The following is a 24,908-nucleotide window of genomic DNA, read 5'->3' as shown; positions in this document are numbered from 1 at the left end:
TTAAGAGTTTTGAAAGGCGCTTTTAAATCAAATGCATTATTATTATTATTATTATTATTATTATTATTATTATTATTATTATTATTATTACTAACCACAGCTGCACCTTGTGGTTGTTTCTGGAAAAGTCATTAAATGAATGGAGAAACATTAATTATTGCTACCTGACCCTGATGGCTAAACTACGAATATCATTTCTTTTGCATTTTATAAGGCAAATGGTCACGTCTAAAGCTCTGTGTCATTTAGATAATTAGGTTAGCATTAGCATTAGATAGCATGGCTGGCATTTGATGACATCATCACATCATCCTGGGAGACGAGATGATGACATTGAGGAGTGATGACAGCCTGGTGCAGGGTGAACATCAGGAGACTGGGTGTGGAAACAATCATCAACTCAACAGCTCATCTATCAACTGGCAAATAGACATTCTTTCTTGGGGTTCTTTGAGTTCATTGATAAAAATTCAATTATTTTATGATCTAAATTCCTGTTATGTTATGAGTGTATTTGTAGTCTTTTAGGCACTCATCATACAGTTGTGCAAAAAGGTTTTTGGAGAGTTTGAAGATGAAACAGCGACATCAAGTGGTGGCAGTTTAGATTGCATTTTTGATTGCCAGTAAACACAGTAAATCATCGTAAAACTACAGCTGTATTCTGTAATTTCACAGCTGTTATTTACAGTACTTAACTGTAGAAAATTACCGCAATTTCCTGTATACTTGCACTTTTACTGTGAAAGTACTGCAACGAGCAATTTACTGTAAATTTACACTTTAAATAATACTGTGAGAAATTGTGAAATCCTGTAAACATTTAACAGTGTACAAAATCAAACCGCTCTGTCGTTACATTTATGGTCAAAACTATAAAGAAACACATTTGAAATGTAAAGTAAATGTTGTGTAGACATCTGGATCGTGTGTAATTGGCCGCTTGCTCTGTTTCTAAAAAAAATAAAATAAAACCCGACAATGAATGAATTAAAAGATTGAACAATTTCCCAAATCGCTTCGTTCAGTTCCGTTTCAGTTGAGCTGCAATTCATTAAAAGGCAAAGGGCTCCACCCTGTGGTCAAATAGATCAGTGCAACGTCAGTATTGGGTATCGTATCGATATTAGTTTCGGTACTGATAACTATATGATAACTATGAGGCGCTCTGAAAAACCGCCTCATGAGAGCGTCAGAGGCTTCCGGTTGGTTTGCCTGGTTCCCACCATGATGCTGGCAGTGAAACCAGTTTGAAGCTGCAAACACTGCCGCCACTGTCAGCTGAGCTGCGGCCACCACCAGCAAACAGCGACCGCAGCAGTTTCTCTTCTACTGTAATAATAATAATAATAATAATAATAATAATAATAATAATAATAATAATAATAATAATAATACGTGTTTGTACATTTTTACCCAGATTTGTCCCCCCAGCAATGAATTCATTTGGTGTGTGTGTGAGCCGTGACACCTTGAAAACCTGCAGATTAGTTGACCCCCCCCCCCCTCTCTCTCTCTCCCTCCCTCTCTCCCCCTCTCTCCCTCCCTCTCTCTCCCTCCCTCCTCTTCCAGTTGAGCTACTAGAGGTGACCGGGGAGAGCGCGCGGCGCTGCTGCTCATTATTCAGCATCTTCACGCCGAGCACGCGGAGACAGACGAGCCTGACGCAGCAGAGGGAGAGAGAGAGAGAGAGAGAGAGAGAGAGAGAGAGAGAGAGAGAGAGAGAGAGAGAGAGAGAGAGAGAGAGGCTTGGCAGAGACGCCTGGAGCTTTAACTGAGAGCGGAAAGCGCGTGCTGTGCTGTGCCGTGCACCCGCCTCGTGCACCCGCCCCGTGCTTCCAGGTGAAGACCACGCTGCACCTCCTCGCGCCGGAGAGGAGCACATGCATTCTCCTCTCCGTCCTACTTCGGTCTCGTCCCGCCGCTGACGCCGCTGATGTCGGGAGGAGGGCGACGACGCGCATGCGCGGAATCATTTGGCAGCATAAGTTGCGGTGCCCGCGCAGTCCTCCAGCTGGAATAATAAGGGGAAAAAAAAGTGCAGTGTTGTGTGGGTGCAGTCAGTGATGTGGAGCCCCCCGGACCAGCAGCAGCACCACCTCCACCTCCAGCTGCACCTCCAGCTGCACCACCTGCACCTCCACCGCGGAGGATGCTGGGGGATCCTGTGCCTGCTGTGCCTGCTGGCCGCCGCCGCCCACGGGGCGCAAAGGTGAGAGAGCCGCAGAAATGGCGCAATGTGTCATCCTGTTTTCCAGAAGAAGAAGAAGAAAATGTGCTGAATAATAACGTGTGCGCGTGCATCCCCTCACCCCCTCACACAGCGCCAACGAGCCCAGCAACATGTCGTACGTCAAGGCCACCGTGGACAAGCTGCTCAAGGGCTACGACATCCGACTGCGGCCCGATTTTGGAGGTGAGTGAGAGAGAGAGAGAGAGAGAGAGAGAGAGAGAGAGAGAGAGAGAGAGAGAGAGGGAGAGAGAGAGAGAGAGAGAGGGAGCGTGTGTCCGAAGGGGGATTAAAAAAAAAAAACGAGTATATTAATTTTATTTTTTTTTACATTTTTTAGCGCAAAAAATGTGCTTGTTGTCGCTTCTTGTTGAATAAAACATTGTTGTGTTGTTTTTGTTGTTTTTCCTTTTTTCTATCCTTCTCTTTCTTTCCTTCTTTCCTCCAGGTGCTCCAGTGGATGTGGGGATGAGCATTGACATCGCCAGCATCGACATGGTGTCTGAAGTCAACATGGTGAGTTGACCATGCTGCTGTCTGTCTGTCTGTCCGTCTGTGTGTGCATGGGTGTGTGTGTGTGTGTGTGTGTGTGTGTGTGTGTGTGTGTGAGTGTGTGTGTGTGTGTGTGTGTGTGTTTGTCAGACACACACACACACACACACACACATACACACACACTGCGACACCTCCGCCACTTCTTTTACTTCTTCTCTCGCTCTGCTGCTGTGAGTGAGAGCAGAGGAGTCTCGCTCGTTATGCAGTCCTGTACCAGGTCCAGACCAGTACCGGGCCCGGTTCAGCTGAGTTTGGTTTGGTTCGCCTCCTCTTTGACTTGGTGCAGGAGGAACCCCCCCCACCCCCCCCAACCTTGACTTCATTGTTTCTTGTTATTACTGTATTGTTCATATTTTGGATTGTTTCTTTTAGTACTGAAACATTGTAGCTTCCCATGGGATCAATAAAGCACCTAGCATCTCTTCTCCTCTCCTCTCCTCTCCTCTCCTCTTCTCTTCTTTCTCTTCTCTTCTTTCTTTTCTCTTCTCTTCTCTGCTCCGCAGCAGTTTGTTCTGATCCGTATGCAGGAAGTCTAGTTTCCCTCCTCGCAGCGTCACAGCCGGCGGAGGGCTGAGTATTAACAAGAGCGACAGGGCGAGAGGAGGGGGGGGGGGGGGCTCGGGGAGGAGGAGTGGGGGGCTGCTTAGCGATTCCATGCACGCGTGTGCGGACCCCTGCGTGCGTGGAGAGGTTGCTGCTGCTGTCAGAACTGCCTTCAGCTGGACACAAGGAAGGAGGGAATAGAGCAGGTGTGGGCAAACTGCGGCCCGGGGGCCATATGTGGCCCGTTCAAGCTTTTTAATCCGTCCCTCCAAACTTGAAGGAAGGATATTAACAGTCAGGCAGTCATCAAGCAGCTGCATCTCCTCCAGGTTTGCAGCGTTCTCAGAGTCATTTCAATAAAGAGCTGAACTCCCTGGTGGTTCTGGATGGTTCTGGGTGGTTCGAAGAGCTGAACACCCTGCTGGGGCTTCAATGTGAAAAATGCTGGGAATATTAGCGGCTGTTTCACACTGGATGAAGGAGAAGAAACAAAACGATCCAGCAGAAATAGCACAGAGTGAGACGTCTTGTCATATATTACGCTCTTTGTCAGCAGACAGTAATAGCAGCCGTCAGTTCTGTCCGCGTTAGTAAATAGTCAATGTGAATCCACTGTGCGCTGGTTTGCAACTTTATTAGCAGCGTCGTCTTAACGTCATAACAACAACAACACAACATCAGTCACCCAGGTTTTTTTGTTTTTTTTTTACTTTCTTTCAAAATACTGCAAAGGCTGCTGGTCTCCTAATGCAGGTGTTTGGCCTCCAGGTGGAGAAGGTTCAGTCTTCAAGGCTTGGTGGTCTCATTAGAGAACCAGTGGTGTGAACCAGTGGTGTGAACCACTGGTTGAGGTCAAATCTAGTTAAACTACAACTTTTAGCCATTGCCTTCAAAAACAATGACAGCAATTTTAGCTCAATCCTTTCTGGTGAGATGCCCAGTTCAATCACTACTGCTACTGCTACTACTACTACTACTACTACTACTGCTACTAGTACTACTGCTACTACTGCTACTGCTACTACTGCTACTACTGCCTACTGCTACTAGTCCTACTACTACTGCTACTACTGCTACTGCTACTACTACTACTACTGCTACTAGTACTACTACTGCTACTACTGCTACTACTATTACTACTACTACTATTACTACTACTGCTACTACTGCTACTACTACTGCTACTAGTACTACTACTGCTACTACTGCTACTACCTTTACTAGTACTACTACTGCTACTAGTACTACTCCTGCTACTACTGCCTACTGCTACTAGTACTACTACTACTGCTACTACTGCTACTACTACTACTGCTACTACTGCTACTGCTATACTGCTACAACTGCTACTGCTACTACTACTACTACTACTGCTACTGCTACTACTACTACTACTACTACTATTGCTGCTAGTACTACTGCTACGGCTACTGCTACTGCTACTACTACTACTGCTACTACTGCTACTGCTACTACTACAATCAGTACTATTGTAAGGACATGTTTTTAAAAGGTCTCCAGCAGCCTCCTAGCAGCTCCGTGTTGCAGCCGCTGTGATTCCACCACCTCCTGAAGCACCAGCGCCACCCTCTGATGAGAATGTTCACACCTCTGCTGGAGGGGCGGGGGTGAACGTCATCATTCTCACATCGACTCAACCATCTCTCTTTTTTTTTTAGCATCATCTCACAGTCTGGGCGAATGTTATTACAGCTTTTTCATATGGCATCAGGCTGGACTGAAGAGACAAAATGTCTCAGTCGTATGTCACCCTTCTCATTGTAACATGCAAGCATCAGTAGTCCATGGATTAATCCTTGACACCAGCATCTATAAAAAGCTTCATCAAAATCAGTGAAAAACCTCAAGACAAAATGATTTTGTAGATGTTGGAATTGTTGAGTCTCTGCTTGCATTCAGAGTGGATTCCTTCTTGCATTCCCTTTACTCTACTTTACACAGGATCTCCTTCATCATCATCATCGTCTTCATCACCTGTGTCCACTCTTCAAGAAGGATTTTAATGTACACAACACTTTTCAAAATGATAGAACTGGCAGAACACCAAAGTGATAAAAATCTGAGCCAATGAGTAAAAAAAAAAGCTTTGTTTTTTCCACAGTTCAAATGAAATGTGATTGTTTCACAAATCCCAAATCTGATCCCAAATCAAACCCCCAAAAATTCCCAATCAGCAAAACAGAAAGCTGGCGGTGCACAGGTGGAGGGAGGCACCGTGGTTGCATGGAACTGCAGGTGGAACAGTCGTACCGTCCTAGAGGCTGTGGGCGGAGCAGCAGCAAAGCTGCAACCAAATCAGTGTCTTGGAAGCCCCTCAGTGTTTTAGAAGCTCTTCAGTTGATAAGAAGAGCAGCACATCCGCAGTTCCACTCTCTCCACTCCTGAAGCTACAGTAGAAGCCTTCACTGCTGAAGAGCACGATGGTCCTTGTCTAGTGTCCAGGATGAGGCCTGGAGAAAGGTCGAGTGGTTGACATCAATCATCATCAGTCTGGTGGTGTTGATCCGCAGGACGAGGCCTCTGCTCTCAGCTCCTCCTGTCCAGAAGGTGAAGGTTCTTCTCCGGCTCCCACTCAGTGTTTGGTCCGAGCACGAATCAAATCCCTCGCACCCGGCTCGCTTCCCTCCGTCTTCAGCGATCACTGCGATTGAGCGTCTCAGCAGCAGATGCTCCACTCTGAGGGGAGTCAGAGAACTGGACTGAATCAGTTGTGACAGGAGACTCGGTTCACTCAGAGTGTCACACAGGAGCCCAAGGTCACAAGTGAAATCTGCACTTTGCACCAGCGATGTAGCCAGACAGCAGCGACCCTGGGTTAGCAGTGTGTGTGCAGTCCGAGGTTGAGCTGCAACCTCACTGTGACAAAGATTTACACCCTTGAGTTGATTTTTACAAAGATTTGACTTTGTTTTTAATGATTTTCTTTTCTATTTTGGTGGTTGAATTATTCCTCTCACCCTCAGCGGGACTCCTGCCATGTATTGAACAGCTCAGGTATAGTTACCACACTTGTACTGCAAGTGAATGCTGAGGTTGGCATGGAAACAGGGACGGGGCTGATTATGATCATTATAATTGTCAGTGTCATTATTGTCAGAATTTGCCCCAACACTGCCTGTTTAATGTAACATAAAATGGAGTGTGTTGTTTTTTGCTGAGTCATTGGTGTTGGATGGAGCTGCTGGCCCAGACTGCAGAGGGCTGGAGGTGCTCCTCAAAGCAAGGCTGTTAGCTCTTCTTTGGCCAAAGGGCTTTAGCTCATGTATTTTCCAAGACATTCTCGGATGCAATGCACTCCTCAGCAGCAATGCATTAGATTGGAGATTTCTCAGTAAACTGGTCAAACTTGGTTGACCAGTTGGTTAATCTTTCTATTATAAAGAACAAGCTCCTTGGCAAACAGGTCAAGGTCGTCAAGGTCAGGATGAAGAAGGCGGGACAGACAGACAAACACACACTGATTGGCTGATGGCTATAAATCCGTGGGTAGCCTTGGACTACACTTGTAAATAGCCGACACACACGTTGGAAAACATCAGCTCCCTCATCAACAAGCTTGGTTCTTCATCTTTGGTCCTTCAGTGGCAACATGCTGTTAAACTATATTAGCATTGCTGTATGTTGGAAGGTGTTGACTGTTCATAACCTCAAAAAGCAGCTTAGTGACTGAGATGTCAAACTTATTTTATCCCTTCGAAGCAAAAAAGCAGAAATATTGGGGGAGAACTCTGAGCATTGCTGCATCAGTTCAATCAGCACTGGGTTCCAGTGGACCTGCAGTGAGGTGGAAATGTTTCCTTTGTTTACCTTTGACTGGCTTTTAATGGAATATTGCTACACAGCACGGTGCATTGGCCCCAGTGTTGTCCAGGAACCAATCAAAAGCCTTGAAGGTGCTTCTACCTGATGAAGTTGGCAATTTAATAAAGAAACACGGACATGAAATGTTCATTCCGTCACTTTGCAAGCTTTTTAAAAGGCCGGCAGGTGACAAAGGATTCCTGCGGTCTGGCAGATGGATGTGTGGGGAAACACATTTGGTAAACTTTCCATCTGTGAGCCCCAGCAAGTTCTCCATTCACACACCAAGTCTGTGTCTCATCCACCTTCCTCCTCTGCTTCATGCCGGACAACTACCTAGCGTCTCAACATTAATTCAGAGTCAGTCCGGCAATACCCCCTTGTTTTTAGCTGCTATTAGATCAGATTGGATTGCTATCGTACATCACGAGCAGTGGGCTTATTGATTCCTTCTTACTGAAGGAAGACATTAAAAACAGAAGTACAGCACCAGCACTGTGGGCCACAAACCCAAAGCAGATGGATGATATAAAACAGGATGAAGCCAAAGGAGTGAAGGAGCAGAACAGGACGTTGTGTGCTTGTAACAAGCGGTGACACCTTGAAAAAACCCTTTGGAAAAGTCAGGATCAAAGTATGCTAATCTAACGGGCTGCTCATTACTGCCACACACACACACACACACACACACACACACACACACACACACACACACACACGCAATTTGCTTGAGATCAAAAGTTAAAGTTGGCTGCAGTGGGACTTCACTGCTCTCCCACCAGCCAGTGCAGCAATTTGATGCGTCTCACACTGCACCCAGAGGTGGCTGTGGGAAGGCAGGAATTAGGTCAGGCAGATTCAGCCTGCACAGGGAGCCATGTTGCTCCATGTAAATACAGCCGCAGTCTGACAGTTGAAACCCGTGTGTGAAGACACAGCGCACAGAAAGATTTGTAGGTCCGGTTTCCTTCATCTGCCTGGAACGTCATGTGGTGCAAAGCAGCCAACCGCGACCCTCCCTGTGTGCAATGCATAGCTCATATGCACCACAATACTCATTTGACTGTCCTGGCTCTGGCTGTGCCGTGGAAACACTAGTGTGCCACCAGGAGTGTGGCAAAGTGGATGCAGAAGGGAAGCAGCTGAGTCTAATAATAGTTTCTTGGAAATCTTGCTCCCCATTGGGGAGCAGAGTCGCACTGAGCGCTGAGCTGCTGTGAGAAACTGCTGCCTCATAAAACACCACGTCCTCACCAGGGCATCACTGGTCAGAAGCAGCTCCACTGGCACCAACCCTGGCCAGTGTGTAGATCGCACCTGGACACAACCTTCTTGCTGTGAAGACAGAGTTTATGTGTTTTATTGATGACAATGTGAAACAAGTCATCAAGTTGCCAAGTTGCTATTTATCGTCGCGAGATAAATTTCACACCGACTACAAATGAAAGTCAAGTGGAAGGATCTGTAATTAGCTCCTCTTGACACTGTCTTGTATCGATGGTGTTGCTGTCAAGTTATTTAAAAACCACTTGAAGCTCCACTGTGTCATAGTTGGAGATTCTGACGAAGAAGAAACAGCGACATCAAGTGGTTACGCTTTAGATTGCAGTCTTTCACTCTCCCTCCCTCTCCTGAGCTTGCCGGTGAACTACGGTGGCCCTGTGCACCCAAACATGGACACCTGCTCCACCTTCTTCTTCTGTTCAGAATGCTCCTGATAACAATGTCATGCAATGCAGTATTTTCTTGGGGGGTGACACTCCGGTTAATGTTTGGTTTAAAATATTGGCGGATGTTGGTGGATTTTGGTTGATAAAGCAACAAAAGAGTTTTTGAAAAACTATCAAGGACTCAAATCTACGACTCAAATCTGTATAAAGCACCTAAATAAAGAAAAACTGCATAGAAGAAGTTGCAGGTCAATGAAAAAGAATCATCAGAAGTTATTGCATCATCTAGATGCTCTTTAATGTGTTGTTCTTCATGGAGGTTTAACACTTGTTCCATACCATAATTATCACAAATACAGTAAAATACAGGAGATGCTTTTATTTAACGTTCTCACTCAGTTGTAAAGCAGAGGGACATCAGTTCAACACCACCAACAAAACGCTTCTCCCATCTTGTGCCTCTGATGGAAATCAATACCTTTGGATTTTTGTTTTCACGCGTGATATTTTTGCTGAGTCCATTAGACGTGGTTGGCCGTGTTGGTATTGACGTCCCACCAGTCGTTACCCAGCATTATTGGCCGAACGCTGATGAAGCATGCGGTGCATTAGACAGCTGTCAGATTATTCAACTCAGAAAAGTGGCAGACACGAGGTTTCATCCGCACCCACATCAATTCATATTCATCCTGGCTGTCAAAACCTCTTTGCTGGGACCATTGGCTACGGTGGCAGCCTGAGACTCCAGGTGAAGGTGCTGAGAAGCTTTGCTGCAGGAGGGAAGGTGTGGAGGTCTGGAGGTGGAGGAGGAGGTGTGGTGTGGAGAGGACGGGCGACTGCTGCTTAATAAGGAGTGACGCAACACAACAACATAATCCACCTCAGCAGCCCGTCATCATGTGACTGTGGGAGTTATTTTGGAAGAGGAAGGTCCAGGGTGCAGAGGACAGCTACACCTCCGTCTCTTCTACACAAGGAGGGTTGGGGGCACTGCACACCTGCACTGCAGGCAGATGTTTCCATATCACAATAAAACTTGAGAAATGCACTGAACTCACAAGACATCAACTCAGTGTCCGAAATACACGTCAATATTCTGCTGATTGTTACTAAATACCAATAATCTGAAGTTCCTTCACATGCTGGAGGCCAATAATAAACGGACAATACACTGATGCAACTTTGTTGCTGTTTGACCAGTAACATCACCTTTTAGTCATTCTTCTGTCAGCTGTAAACCGACTGAAACATTTCTTCAACATTTAAAAAAACCAACACAACTTTGCTTCGTAAAATTAAAAATGATCAATGAACTAGCAATAAGGGGGCCGGGTGTCACTCTGGGTGTCACCACCAGAACGTAAAACGGCAGCAGCTGGATTCTTTTCCATTATTATCGTGTTATTACAGTGTTGGCTGAGTCTCCACTGGCCTGGATCAAAACTCCCAGTCCTCCCAGTCTCAGACCGAGACCAGAGCCAATAATAACAATGATTGGCTCTGTGTGATCATTCTTTGTCTTCTTCTGTACTGAGCTCCTGGTCTTCAACAGTCCCACAGCTTCCTGTGTCCTGCGTTAGTAAGTCACTGAGTCAGTTGGGGGACCTCGCCGAGGGGTGGGGGGGTCGGGGGGGGCTTAGGGGGACGGGAGGGTGGGGGGGTCTCATGTAATTAACAAAGAGGACAGACTTTGAAGGTTGAGAAGACAACTTCAAACTGGAGTCCCCGATGGTCTCCTGAGTTTGCCAGTGAACTACAGTGGCCCTGAGCACCCAAACCTAGACAACTGCTCCACCTTCTTCTTCTTATTCTTCTTGGTTGGTTTATTAGAGGAAACTTTCCAAAGAATCTCGATTAACTGTCCTGTAAGAAAACAAAAAGAGGCAGAATTGAAATGCAGCGGTTGTGTTGTTGTGTCACCGCTGCAGGACTACACCATCACCATGTACTTCCAGCAGTCGTGGAGGGACAAGCGGCTGTCCTACACGGGGATCCCCCTCAACCTGACCCTGGACAACCGGGTGGCCGACCAGCTGTGGGTGCCAGACACCTACTTCATCAATGACAAGAAGTCCTTCGTCCACGGCGTGACCGTCAAGAACAGGATGATCCGACTGCACCCCGACGGCACCGTGCTGTATGGACTCAGGTGGGAGCTTCCAGCCACTTCCTCACTGGGACATATATATATATACATATTCATATATATATATACACACACATATATATATATATATATATATATATATATATATATATATATATATATATATATATATATATATATATATACATATACATGTTTATATGTACATGTTTTTGATTAGTACTGCTTTTACATGTCAGTTGGACGCACAAAGGAAAAAAAGAACAATGAATGATGAATTTCAATGAATTTCCTCGTGGGAATTTGGTCTTGTCACATGTAGTGTGTGTGTGTGTGTGTGTGTGTGTGTGTGTGTGTGTGTGTGTGTGTGTGTGTGTGTGTGGTGGACGGCTGGTTGTAGCAGTGGTTCTTCAGTGGTTGTCGACTCTCCAGCTTGCGAGAGCTGCAGACGTCAGCAGCAGTGTGACCTGAGCGTGCCGTGAATTCACTCCTCAGAGGGGAGGAAATACTGCAGTACAGCAGCTTCTCTGCTTCAGCCTCACAGCTGTACACGCCCTCACACACTCAAGACCAGGCGTGGGGAAAACTACGGCCTGGGGGCCATATGTGGCCTGTTAAGCTTTTCAATCCGGCCCCCCATGAACCTGGAAGAAAATATATTAACAGTCAGTCAGTCATCAAACAGCTGCATCTCCTCCATGTCTGCAGTGTTTCCAGAGTCATTTCAATAAAGAGCTCAACACCCTGGTGGTTCTGGGTGGTTCTGGATGGTTCTAGTTGGTTCTGGGTGGTTCTAAGAGCTAAACACCCTGGTGGGGCTTCAAAGACACTGATTTGGTTGCAACTTTGCTTTGCTTCATTTTCCATTGACATTCCAGCAACATGTTTTCTCCATAATATCCCATGATAGATTGTTTCCTCCTATGAGGTGGCTCACCAGAACACTGCATCCATCTGCTGCTGCTCCGCTACCCCCCTCTGGCACACTGTAGAACCCACTGTGGCCCCACCAGTCAAAAAAGTTTTTTCAGCCGTTCCTTCTAATTGAACAGCAATTGAATGAGTTTCTGTTCTTGACTGAAAGTCCTGGCTGTGGCTCCTGGTTGAGCTCCTGCTGAGGGTCTACCAGTCCCTCGGTCTTCACTTGAAGGCCTAATCTTGAGGGAGAAGCAGCTGGTGAATGATTGATGACGCTTCTCGTGGTGTTCAGAGCTCCACAGAGTGGACCCAGGCAGCGGCACCTGGGCCTCTCTCAATAATTCACCCCTGACTGCGTCGAGGCTTCGTGGCTTTAAGACGAGGCTGATTTTACAAATTCTAATTCAGTGATTTTTGTTTGTCACACATCACGGCAGTGAAACCTTGGTGTGGCAGCAGCAACAGTCACACCGTCGTAAACACTTGTAGCGTGAATGCTAATTGCTAGCAGGTGCCAATAATGCCTGACATCCAATCCCTGCACAATAGGAGCCAAGTTTGCATCTTTACATTTCTCTCCTTTTCTCTTCTTTTCTTCCCACATTTTGATGCACATGAATGCAACCATGACACTGCCAATATGCAGCGCAGAAGCGTCGCCATCACAGTCTGCAAACTAATTTGATGTCTCACCAAAGTTTATGAGGATTGTTGTTGCAAAGTGAGGATATGAATGATTGTTGAAGAATCAGTGCAGTCTGTGGGAGCCTGGAGAGGCTGGTCCTGGTCCTGGTCCTGGTCCTGGTCCTGGGGGCTGGATCAGACCCCGGCTTGTGTCTCGGTAGCCCGTGTGGTCCACGCAGCGCCACCCTCTGGTCCACTTATCAGCCCTTCTCATCTGCAGTGTAAATTCTGAAAGCGCAGACGATGCTTTTCTTGGCTTCATGGCTTCTGTTCTGGTCGTCCAGCTGGCATCGAGCTTCACGTGCGTCCATGATCCGTCGGCAGATCACAAGATGGCCAATGATCTGGCCAATGACCTGGCCAATGATCTGGCCGGACGTGCTGAGCTCCACTGTGGTGCAGAGGATGTGGTGATGGTGTGAGGCAGGTGGTGGAGCAGCAGGTGGTGGTGGAAGTCTGGTGCCACACCAGGGCTCTTTGGTGACTGTAAATAAAGTGGCAGTACACAGCACCCGCCACTAGAAGCAGCCAGTACAGTGATAAGAACCACTGCATCATGTGGCCCAGTAAATTTAATGATGCTGTGTTTTTCAGAATCATGACTTTTTCCAGAGCGTCACGCTTGTTCTGGAAGATCTGCTGCTTCTGTGTGGTCAGCAGACACGGCGTCTCATTTCACTGCAATATGCCGATGACACGCAGCTATACATTAGAATGGAGCAAGCATCCTCTGCAGCCTCTTCATCATCTCCATTACCAGCCTCACTGATAACTTGTCTAGAGGAGACCAATGAGTGGATGAGTCACAACTTCCTACAACTGAACAGTTCCAGAATCGAGGTTACGCTGGTCGGTACTCCACATCAGGTCCGATTGGTCCCCGTAAATTCTGTCACGTGCTGTTATCTCAGCTCCCTATTTTGTCTTATGTGATTTAAAAAAGGCCACACCACCTGAAATGAGTCTCAGTTTGTTCTGGTTTGTGTCAGCTGTGTGCGAGTCAAAGAGCAGCGCTGAACTGCAGGGTTTCACTCTCATTCTGGATTTGCATTTTGTGTGTGTCTGTCAATAGGTTTTTGCTTTTACACGCAATAAACATTTGAATGTTACATTAAAATGCATTCACCAAATGCTAAGAAATGTGTGTTGAAACATAAAATATTGCAGTGATTATATTTCTTCTTCAGAATGTCAGTCGTACATAGTATTTCAGTGTGATCATATTCTCAGAAGCTGACCTGCCTCTTGACAATACTGCAAATAAGACTCAGTGTCTTTATAAATCAAACATTTGTTTGAAAAAAAATCATTTTCAGATACCGAAACAGTCTCTAATAATCTCAGTCAGACTTTTAATGTAATGATGTTGTTAGTATGTTGACAGTATTTTACATCTACTACTACTACTAGTACCAGTACTGTAGAATGTGTCTGGAATCCAAACTCTTCCAATTTGATGTTTTATTTCATCTTGGCTCTGAAATCCAAGATGTAGAAGTGTGGAGGTCAAGGAGGAATCTTTCCTCCTCTGTTTGGACATGAGAGCTGCAGTTTGTGGAGAAAATAGTAAGACTCGCGTCTCTCTGGCATGCTGCAGAATCATTATCTCCCGCAGGCTCCTGCAATTACTCATCCCGCGTCCTTGTTGCCGACATGGAAGCTATATTTAGTGCTGCCAAAATGACCTCAGACCAACTGGCATGTTTGCATTGTGGCTTTGTCCGCGGCTACGCACCTTTAGCTCAGGCTCAGACAGACAGGTGACACTGGTGTGGCTTCTGCTGCTTCTTCGTAGTGCACAGCAGCATCACACACCAGTCACTCTCCTCCGACTTGCGCAGCATCGCCGTCCTCAATAGCAAAAAAAGATCAAAGCCGACTGCAAGATCAAAACAGCCCAGTTTAGCCTGCGCTGCTGGGCCAGTGCGGCTGCAGCACTTTGAAAAAGAGCAGAGTTGGGATGAAATGCAAAACGACAACGCAATGGATTATATATATTGATCAGTACACACTGACTACAACACAATACATTATGGTAGAAACTAGGGACAATATTAAATCGGTTGTGCTGGTACGACTTTATGAGGAGGGAAAAGCCGTCAGTCAGACAGTTTGTTCAATATTCAGAACTGTTAGGGTTGGCTTTTGGATTAGGGTTAGGGTTAGGATCAGGATTAGGATCAAGTCCACAAAATCACTGGAAGGCAAAGGCAAAGGTGACAGAAGTCTGGTGTAACACTAATGATATGTTTGGCTACAGTTAGATGTAATTTAACAGACTAATGCAAGGTTGGATTTAAGGAGCTGTGTGAGGATTAATGAAAGACAAACACAGAACTGAATGTACCGGTAGTATATTTAACAAAAGATCCTTGAAATTTTTCAAGAGAACCGTCATCGAAAAAAAAAAAAATAATAATGATAATTATATAGCAAAACAATTAATCAATTAATCTTCTTAATTTTTTGCACACGGGAGCTGCAATGAAAAAAATTCATTGGCTTGTTCAATGACAATAAAGAAATCTTGAATCTTGAATCTTGAATTAATAAAGTCCTACTAGTGGTAATTCAGTCAATCAATTGCAATTTTCTTCAAGGCACCTTTTAAAAATATATTTTAAGAATATATATGTATATATATGTATATATATATATATATATATATATGTATATATATATATATATATATATATATATATATATATATATATAAAAGGCACCATCAAAGTAAATCAATTCCTCTCTAAAATGGGGGATGTGAACGTAATTGTTCTCCTTAAGTACAGTGAGGCCAGTTAAGTCCTACCACACCACTGGGGGAGGGGCTTGAAGCAGCTGACAGGCTTGAGGCCGACCAATGAAGCTCGGTCCACAGAGTTCAACTTCAGTTTTTCCAAAGGTGGCATCGCCATCTCGTCTGTGTTCCAGTCCTTCCTCTCCAGAATCCAGGTTTCTTTCAGTCCTTCAAAGCCTGACCGGTGTCCAGCCGAAGGAGTTGATCCACAGAAGCAACACCTCCGGATATTAGCAAGAGTACAATTCTATGAAGAGGACGTGAATCACAGCAGAGGACAAAAGCCTTGCGTGGTTGAGGGGTTGAGAGGTTCTGCTGCTTCAGGTGGAGGGCTTGGTGAGTAATGGATGAACAGGTGGTGTCGTGTCACTTCCTCCTCCATCCAGGAAACAGGAAGGATGACGGATGTCAGCATCGGATTGGCTCAGGTGTTGTGAGTGATGGGTGGAAAAGCCAACTAACAGAAATAGGAAGCTGCTAACGGCAGCCTCACCACCATTTCCTCCACATTTCCTCCATGAATGTCTGTTGCTTCTTAAAAGCATGACCACAGAAGGTGATTGAAGATGATTTCTTCCAGATGAACTACTACATTTCTGCCTTTATCACCTGAGTAGAACCAGAATATATGATTCAAAATTAACTTTTGTTTTTTTTTTTAACTTTTGTCTCAGTTCTCCCTTGGAGTCAGACGTCATTCTTCATTCAGTCTCGTTTCCGTTGAATTTGGCGGTCCCTGCTGGCCAAATGACAGAATGCAGTGTTTTGGCACTTGGTTGGCCATTTTCTCTGAAAACGGCAGGTCTGTCTATCTTCTTATACAGTTATCAATTGTGGCAGAGGGTGACGTCATTCCAGAACTGCTCCACTGGCACCTCTGAAAACAGAAATCATCCTCATTGGACCTTCAAGTGACCTCAGACATTCATGTTGAAGTGTAAAGCAGCCGTGTTCACTAAGAAAGAACACGTTTACCCTCAGAGGCTCAGAGGCTGTTTATTGAAAGAGAGAAATAAAGTATGGGCACATTTTGGTCCAGTCAGCAGCTATTAAGAATTCAGAGGGGGAGAGAGGGAGAGAGAGAGAGAGAGAGTGACCAGGTCGTGGTGACGTGTCTGCAGTAATGGAAGGTTTAAAGTGCTTCATCTGAGCAGCGCTGACAGCTTCCACAGCCAACACTTTCTATTTTTACTGTCTATCCAACGCTCTCTGCACCTGCTTTATAATTAATCCAGCGCCTCCTAGTGCTCACACCGTGTCCATCCAATGGGCCCAGAATACTCAACCACCTGCTGAGGAAATATCGCATATTTATGAGTCAAGAGGATTTTTTTTTTTTTTTCGTTATTTTTTTAACGCCGAGGCTCGTGGCAGTTTTCCTACTGCGTTCGTTCCCCTCCAAGCTTGAATTGAGGAGCACTGCGTGTAATCATCACACTCTCACACTGCACCCTGGGATTGTGCAGGGAGACGTTTTGTAATGCTAAGCTAATCAGTGAAGAATGGGATCATTGATGGTTTAATTATGGACCAATCAGGTCAGGTAAAGGCAGTGCTGGATAATAGGAGGCAAACAATCAGCCAGAACACAAGGATGATGAGAGCTCCTGAAGCTTTCTGCTCCTCTGGCCCTTCCAGAAGATACTTTGTGGACTGAAACTGACAGCAAAGTTTGCATTTTAAAACTTTAACACATAATAAATATAATTTTTTCCCACATTTTTTTTTTTCTTGAAAGAGGTTTTTGATTGATTGGTATCATGGTTTTATCATACAGGTTTAACAATATCAATGCACCGTTGACGGGAATGCTTTTTATGAGTCTGAAAAACTTTGTTTATTTATTTTATACAAATAGAAAATGTATTTTCACTTCAACCATTCTGCCTAAAAGTTGCTCCCACCAAACCAAACAGCAAAACAACTGGCGAAAAAAAATGTTTTTGAACAGATTTGCAGCCGTGAAGGACATTTTACTGAAGACCAAGTAAAATTAATAGTACAATCCAGCTGTGCAACGTGGGAGTCAGGTGTGTTTTATCTTAACTCAACATGTAGTAGATGGAAAATCCACTGTGGATTCCTAGATGTGTATGAAAGACGTTGTTTGTTCACGCTTCAGGCCTTGAGTTCCTCACTTTCCATCAAGGTTCTGAGGGACTGAGCTGCTGCTTGAGGTGCCTGTTAAATGAGGATCTTTCAGTAGCGCACAATCACGTGCATGGTATTAAAAGCAACACAGAGTTTTGTCATATGCACATATCTGTGTATGACTCAGAAATATATATATATATATATATATATATATGTATTTATTTGTTTTTATTTTACTTTCAGGATCACCACCACGGCTGCTTGCATGATGGACCTGCGCAGATACCCGCTGGACGAACAGAACTGCACCTTGGAAATCGAGAGCTGTGAGTGATGCTACATGATATCAAACACCAGGCAGCGGCTCTGGCGGCCCGATACTGGTATGCAAAATCAGAGGCACTGGGGTTGATGGAGCGGTTGCAGACTTTGAACCAAAGGAAGACGAGACGACGAGCGGTCGCTGTCAATCTCTTTTCCAGGGTTTGAAAGGTCGTCGTTGCTTTAAGGCTGCAAATCTAAAGGAAGTGGAGTCGAGACTGCACTGCACTGGCTGAGCGCTGAAACTAACAGACTGAGTGAAAACCCAAAGATCATCCTGTATTGTCGGCACACCTGTAAAAAAACACATCACTGCTGATACTTTGTGTCATCCATCTTCAGTCAAATGTTATCTCATCAAATAGAGGAGGCTTAGCAGTGCATTACTATGAGTTCACACACACACACACACACACACACACACACACACACACACACACACACACACACACACACACACACCACCTGGAGGTGAACCCAATAGAGTTCAGCCATAGTTAAAACAGTAAAAGTTGCTCAGTTCTTCCTTTATTTTCCTACTGACCGTTTCTGGGAAGTTGTTGAATTGATGGAACCACCCGACTGTTCCTTTGGATTTTCTTCTCTAACTAGATGTTTCCTTTTGGAAACTGGCCCTTGAATTTGATCGTTATTATGATTTGAATATTTTGATGACATTTGGAATGCGGTGAAGGGTTTCTAACAGAGCCGTGATGGAAGGTTGAAGGTGTCTGGTGACTCTCGCAAGAGGAACTCAATGTTCCCTTTAAAGTGCTCCTTCATGAAACTGTGTCTAATGTCAATGAGCAGGTCCTTTCACATATATTAAGTGGAGGGGGAAAAAAAACGAGGGTTAACTCCCTCACGAAGGCTCCCAATTAATGAGAAGCGGCTAATTCCCTGAAATCCTGCCGCCGCCTTCAGATAAGATGGAGGATGTGGAGACAAAGACGAGGCGGACCAATTAAATGGGTCTAATTAGCGAGGGGGCAGCAGAGGCCCGGGTCAGGGTTTAGACTCGGAGCCCGAAGAGCCTCCAGAAGAAGTGAAGAGAAGCTTGATTGTCGCTCTGCTTCAGCCTGTGGGAAGCTGCAAGATGAGCAGCAGATTCCAGCCCAATGAAAGGCTCCAATTTCTGCCTTATCATTCTGACTGAGATGATTCCAGAGTGAGAGTTTCTCCTTCGGAACGCTGCTTCACTTTGTGATGGGAGATCAGCAAGCATGTTGTCATGAGTGACCGTTTATTCAAGGGTTAGAGTAGAGTTTTCTGTAGTCGGTGGTTGGAGGCTTCGCTCTGCATGGGCTCACCAGAGACACTCTGGAAATATGAAGGCACCGCATGAAGATTTACAGAACAGCTTATTGCTCTCATTGCAGTACAGCACAGCATGAGCAACATGAGTACATGCAATGCATATTACATCATATTTTCTGTCATTTTGAGTAAGCAAAAAACCCAAAGCAAACAGAATAGCATCCATATATTCACTGAATAAAAAGTATCAGCGGAAGGCTGTACTTTTCAGAGTACTCATTATACTCATATACAGAGAACTACACCAATGAGAGATAAGAAAAATAAAGCCACAAGGTGTCGGTGGGGAATTGAACCCACAACCTCCTGCACCACAGTCAGGCTTCCTCCAGGGGGGCGCTATCTGTCCTCATGACATGATGGTTACTTCTCTGGTCCTTCTCTCTCACCTGGACTCTAAAACAGAGATAACAGAGATGATGTTTCTCCTGGTGGAGACCAGGACTGGAAGCCTGCTCTCCAGCACCACAGTCAGCAGGCTAACCCACTGAGCTAACCTGCTCACCTGCCAACCAGCTTCCTGAGGACTGTGGATGATGTCATGATGTGACATGGCTGCCATTCAACACTGGACTCTTGAATCAACTGCAGCTGCAGGAGAAACAAACTTTTGTCCAAGCTTGCTTGTACAAGTGAAACACAACAAGCTGAAGTTTTATGTCCAATTGTAACTAAACAAAATCTTTTAAAATTGAGTTTGAAAAGAAGGAAGGGGGATTCTTTGATTCTCAATCTCAAAACTCAAACTCAAACCTGTTTTGTTGGTTTGAGTTTTGACACCCACACACACAAGACCGTCTTCAGCGCTGAGGAGCAGAGAAGCAGAGAGGAACCAGAGAGGAACCAGAGCTTCACCACACACTGACTAACACACACTGACAGACACTCAGCAGCTACAGAGACACACAGATAGAAAAACTCAAATAATCCAAATTAAACAAGGGAGCAACCAGTCACCAAAATAAACGTTTCTTCGAGTCATTTCCTCAGAACTTATGAGTCACCATTGAATCCAGAAGAGCAAACTATAGAGGTGTATAGAACACAAAGGTCAGTGTCTAGTGTGATAAACAGTTTGAGGAGGCCGGCCGTGTTAACAGGGTCATTGACCTCCACAGTCACCAGGCTAACTAGCTGGTTATCTCACCAGGCTAAACCTCTGTCTGATGTGTTGGTTCAAATCCTGACTGACTGGGTTCGAATCCCAGTTGGGACCAGAAGACACATTTTTGGACAAGTTCAGATGTTGCCTTCTACTATTGCGTCTCATGCTCAACTATGAATGGATGCGCACTGTGACCTTTCACCTTCTTTGATAGAACAATCATCACTGTGAGCTTTAACCAAATCCAAGTCCTGACACCAATCTTCAAAAAAATAAAATAAAAATAAAACCCCACAACTGTATAGTATGATTTTATACAGTAAAGTTAATTTTTTTATTGCTCTTTTTACTTTCTCGTATTAAAGAGTGCCTCACAGCAAGAGGGTCATGGGTTCGATTCCGGGGCCTGGACCTGGGACCTTTCTTTGTGGAGTTTGCATGCTCTCCCTGTGCCTGCGTGGGTTCTCTCCGGGTTCTCCAGCTTCCTCCCACAGTCCAAAAACATGCATGTGAGGTCAATTGAACACTCTAAATTTTCCGTAGGTGTGTATGTGAGTGTGAGTGGTTGTCTGTCTCTATGTGGCCCTGCGATGAACTGGCGACTTGTCCAGGGTGTCACCCTGCCTTCGCCCTAAAAGCAGCTGGGATAGGCTCCAGCAGACCCCCGTGACCCTGAATGTACTAAAGAGTATCAATAAAAATAATAATAATAATGATTGTGGGGATTTGAACCTAGAACCTCCTGCACCACAGTGAAGCTTCCTCCAGGGGGAGCTATCTGTCCTCCTGAAATGATGGTTCATTTTCTGGTCCTTCTCTCATTTTGACCTTTTACTTTAAAAAAAAAAAAAAAAAAAAAAGATTGTGGGAGTGAAGCCTGAGCTGTTTTTCCTTGCTGTCCTCCAACCTCCTCCAGATGGCTACACCACAGACGATATTGAGTTCTACTGGCAGGGCGGCAGCGACCGCGGCTCAGTGACTGGAGTGGAGAACATCGAGCTGCCCCAGTTCTCCATCATCGACTATCAGACCCTCTCAAAAAAGGCCGTCTTTGCCACAGGTAATGAAACAAAAAAAAAAAATCAGATTTTTTTCATCATTAGAATCAAAATATTTATGGAAGCGGCGACGTTGCATGTTGCTAATGCTACGTTAATTTCCACACGGTCTCTGTCACAGGTTCTTATCCTCGACTGTCCCTGAGCTTCAAGCTGAAGAGGAACATTGGATACTTCATCCTGCAGACCTACATGCCTTCCACCCTGATCACCATCCTGTCCTGGGTCTCCTTCTGGATCAATTACGACGCCTCGGCAGCCAGGGTCGCTCTCGGTCAGTCATTCTCAAATTTAAGCAATTACACTAATGGTCAGTTGAGTCGTAGGCTCGTCCACTTAGATATATATTCCTATATATAAATATATAACATATATACACTCCATCTATACATACATATAATTATAAAAATAAAATCTTTGGAAACCAGGAAGCCCAAAGTTTTCCTTCTTACTCTGTACCACGACCTTCTGAGAGCCCCTCTTTCTATTGGACGAGCGACCTGCAGGTATAACCACGGTGCTGACCATGACCACCATCAACACCCACCTGAGGGAGACGCTACCGAAGATCCCCTACGTCAAGGCCATCGACATCTACCTGATGGGCTGCTTCGTCTTCGTCTTCCTGGCGCTGTTGGAGTACGCCTTCGTCAACTACATCTTCTTCGGCCGAGGTCCTCACCTGCAGAAGAAGGTGGCCGAGAGGGCCGCCAAGTCCAACAATGAGAACAAGAGCAGACTGGAGAGCAACAAGGTGCAGGTGAGACCCAGCGTCTTGGCACGCAGCGCCACCTGGCAGTGGGAGGTAGTTTCAACAGCTGAGGACAGAGACACCAAGTCTGCCCCATTTTTATCTCATCAACATTTATTTTATGACACAAGTGCATGGAGAACAGAGTGTAAAATCTCTCTTAAAAAAATGGTTTTCCCATAGAACTGTTCTCGTATATATACTGTGTGTATATATATATATACATATATATATATTCTATAAAACAGTAGTGATGTGTTTAAGTGTTTAAGATGTTTAGAAGTTTGATTCACTTTTTTCTACTACTACTACCACTACTACTACCACTACTATTACTACTGCTACTACCACTACAACTACTACTACTACTATTACTACTGCTACTACTACTACCACTACTACTACCACTGCTACTACTATTACTACCACTACCACTACTACTACTACTACTACCACTACTACTACTACTACTACTACTACTACTACTACCACTATTACTAGTACTACCACTACTACCACTACTACCACCACAACTACTACTACCACTATTACTACCACTACTACTACTACTACTACTACTACTATTACTACCACTACTACTACTACTACCACTACCACTACTACTACTATTACTATTACTACCACTACTACTAGTACTACTACCACTACTACTACTACTACCACTACCACTACCACTATTACTTTCTATACGTTTTCAAACTACTTTGAGTTTTGCCTTTTATGTTAATGAACCCGTTAATGAACCCACATGATGACATCATCCCTCGCCGGCAGGTGGACGCCCACGGCAACATCCTGCTGAGCAGCCTGAGCGGTGAGATGGGCGGCGCCGACGTGCTGGGTGCCCTGGGCGACCCGCGGGCCACCATGTTCTCCTACGACCGCGCCAGCATACAGTACCGCAAGCCCGCCGGCGGCCGAGACCTGTACGGGCGGCCCCCCGGGGGTCCGGGGGCCCACCACCACCACCACCACCACCTCCACCAGAAGAAGGGCCGCCTGCGCAGGAGGGCCTCGCAGCTCAAGGTCAAGATCCCCGACCTCACCGACGTCAACGCCATCGACAAGTGGTCCCGCGTGGTCTTCCCCATCGCATTCACCTTCTTCAACCTGGTCTACTGGCTCTACTACGTCCACTAGGGGGCAGCCGCCTGCCTGCCTGCCTGCCCGCCTGCCTGGCTGGTGGAGGATACGATGCTAGCATTGGCAAAGCTAGCGCTAATAATATGGGTGAAATTTGGGAAAATAACGGGAAGACGATGGAAATGAGTGAAGAAAAACTACTGGATCCTCTTTCAATGTAAATACAATTGAATATGTAATATATGGATATATTATATATATAAAACAGAGATATAATTTATTATATATATTGAAAAATCTCATCACTTTTGCTGTACTACTCATCCTTACAAAATAGATATAGACATAAATGTAGAAATATAAAAAGGAAATTGTCTGGTGTTTGTCCAAAATTGCCCAAAAAAGATTTTTTTCCCTCCAGAATCAGGACAGTGATTCCCTTTCCCCCCAAACTACAGACTCAGATTTACTTTATCACTGGAACATGTTTGATTCATTAATTATATCAAGCCAAGTTTTTTTAAAAAAAAGAAGAAAACAAATATTTCACAGTCTTATTGCTGATACGTTTTTCAGTGATGGAACAGACACTGGATGATCTCGGCCGACTCGATATTCACACATTCAGAAACTTTATCACCCGTTTTCCCCAAAACTCTTTAAAAAAAAATTAGTTTGTACATGGCTCTCTCTCTCTCTCTTTCTCTCTCTCTCTCTAGTCTTATTGTATTACAATCATCCTACGGTGCACTTTCAAACAATCATGGTATTTAATCTTAGTAAAAGGGCATTTTGATTGAAGATATTCTCATTTTATTAAAGGCAGCAGAGTTATGATTACTAAATGTTGACCTGCTACTCTTCTCATAGAATGAGGTTTTGAAAAAAACAAAACAAAAAAACCCAAATAGGACTCTTTGGAGAATGACAGGGGGCGCTATAGAGCCCCCTGTCATCAATACTCATTTAAAAAATATATATTATTCCCAATTTTTTGGCCAATATTCTCATAGTGCCATCTTCGTCAATAATCAGGACCCCTCAGAATATACATATATATCTATATATATAGATATATATGTAGATATATGTATATATATATCTATATATATAGATATATACATGTTTTTCTTGTTTGTTTTTTCGGCCAAGGTCTTTAGGAGAGTTTGAGATTTTTTTTCAAAAACCAGTTGAGGAGCCAAGTCCATCTCTCCATGTCTTTCTTTCATCTCTGCTTCCTGTCAGCTGGTGCACTGGTGTAGCTTTTACTCACGCTAACTCACTTCAGCAGACCTTCGCTACTACTGCAGTTGCAGTTGTACTCATGTAGTGTATTATAAAGTGATTGATTGTCATAATAACAATAGGCCTTTTTTAAATGGGTGAATTCCCGGGAAAATATCAATATTTTAGATTGTAGCCTGCTGTGATTGGACGATTTGGTACTTCACAACCACTGTTAGCATCGCTGTAGCTAATATAGTGGACTGAAGTAGTGCCCAAACTATTAATGTATGTATGTATATATATATATATATATGATATATACATGTATATATATATATATATATACATGTATATATATATATACGTATATATACATACATATCTATATACATATAGATATGTATATATATCTATATGTATATATTTTTACATATATGTGTGTGTATATATATATGTATATATATATGTATATATATATATATATATACATATATATATATATATATACATATATATATATATATATATATATATATATATATATATATATATACATATATATATATATATATATACACATATATATATATATATATATATATATA

General features: G+C 44.3%; 1 protein-coding gene across 1 annotated transcript; it reads left to right on the top strand.

The window, feature by feature from the left end:
* Positions 1 to 1,797: 1,797 nt before the first annotated feature.
* On the top strand, positions 1,798 to 23,605 carry gabrb1 (gamma-aminobutyric acid type A receptor subunit beta1). Its single transcript, XM_076027778.1, has 9 exons — positions 1,798 to 2,212; positions 2,325 to 2,416; positions 2,679 to 2,746; positions 10,749 to 10,969; positions 17,664 to 17,746; positions 21,080 to 21,223; positions 21,343 to 21,495; positions 21,728 to 21,981; positions 22,768 to 23,605. Exons 1-9 carry the CDS (start codon positions 2,067 to 2,069, stop codon positions 23,131 to 23,133), a joined length of 1,527 nt encoding a protein of 508 aa, XP_075883893.1. The 5' UTR covers positions 1,798 to 2,066; the 3' UTR covers positions 23,134 to 23,605.
* The last annotated feature ends 1,303 nt before the right edge of the window (positions 23,606 to 24,908 follow it).

This window comes from Nelusetta ayraudi, unplaced genomic scaffold (assembly GCF_046127955.1).
Source record: "Nelusetta ayraudi isolate G7.1 ecotype Tasmania unplaced genomic scaffold, CSIRO-AGI_Nayr_v1 ptg000021l, whole genome shotgun sequence".
In the NCBI taxonomy this organism is placed as follows: domain Eukaryota; kingdom Metazoa; phylum Chordata; class Actinopteri; order Tetraodontiformes; family Monacanthidae; genus Nelusetta; species Nelusetta ayraudi.
This window is presented reverse-complemented; position numbering and strand designations above follow the sequence as displayed.

What these genes read in the sequence shown, in the direction of transcription:
- gabrb1 (XM_076027778.1), top strand. Translation starts at nt 2,067, where the DNA reads ATGTGGAGCCCCCCGGACCAGCAGCAGCACCACCTCCACCTCCAGCTG. An exon ending in ACCGTGCTGTATGGACTCAG is followed by an intron (nt 10,970 to 17,663) that starts GTGGGAGCTTCC and finishes TTTTACTTTCAG; the next exon opens with GATCACCACCACGGCTGCTT. An exon ending in TGGAGAGCAACAAGGTGCAG is followed by an intron (nt 21,982 to 22,767) that starts GTGAGACCCAGC and finishes CCTCGCCGGCAG; the next exon opens with GTGGACGCCCACGGCAACAT.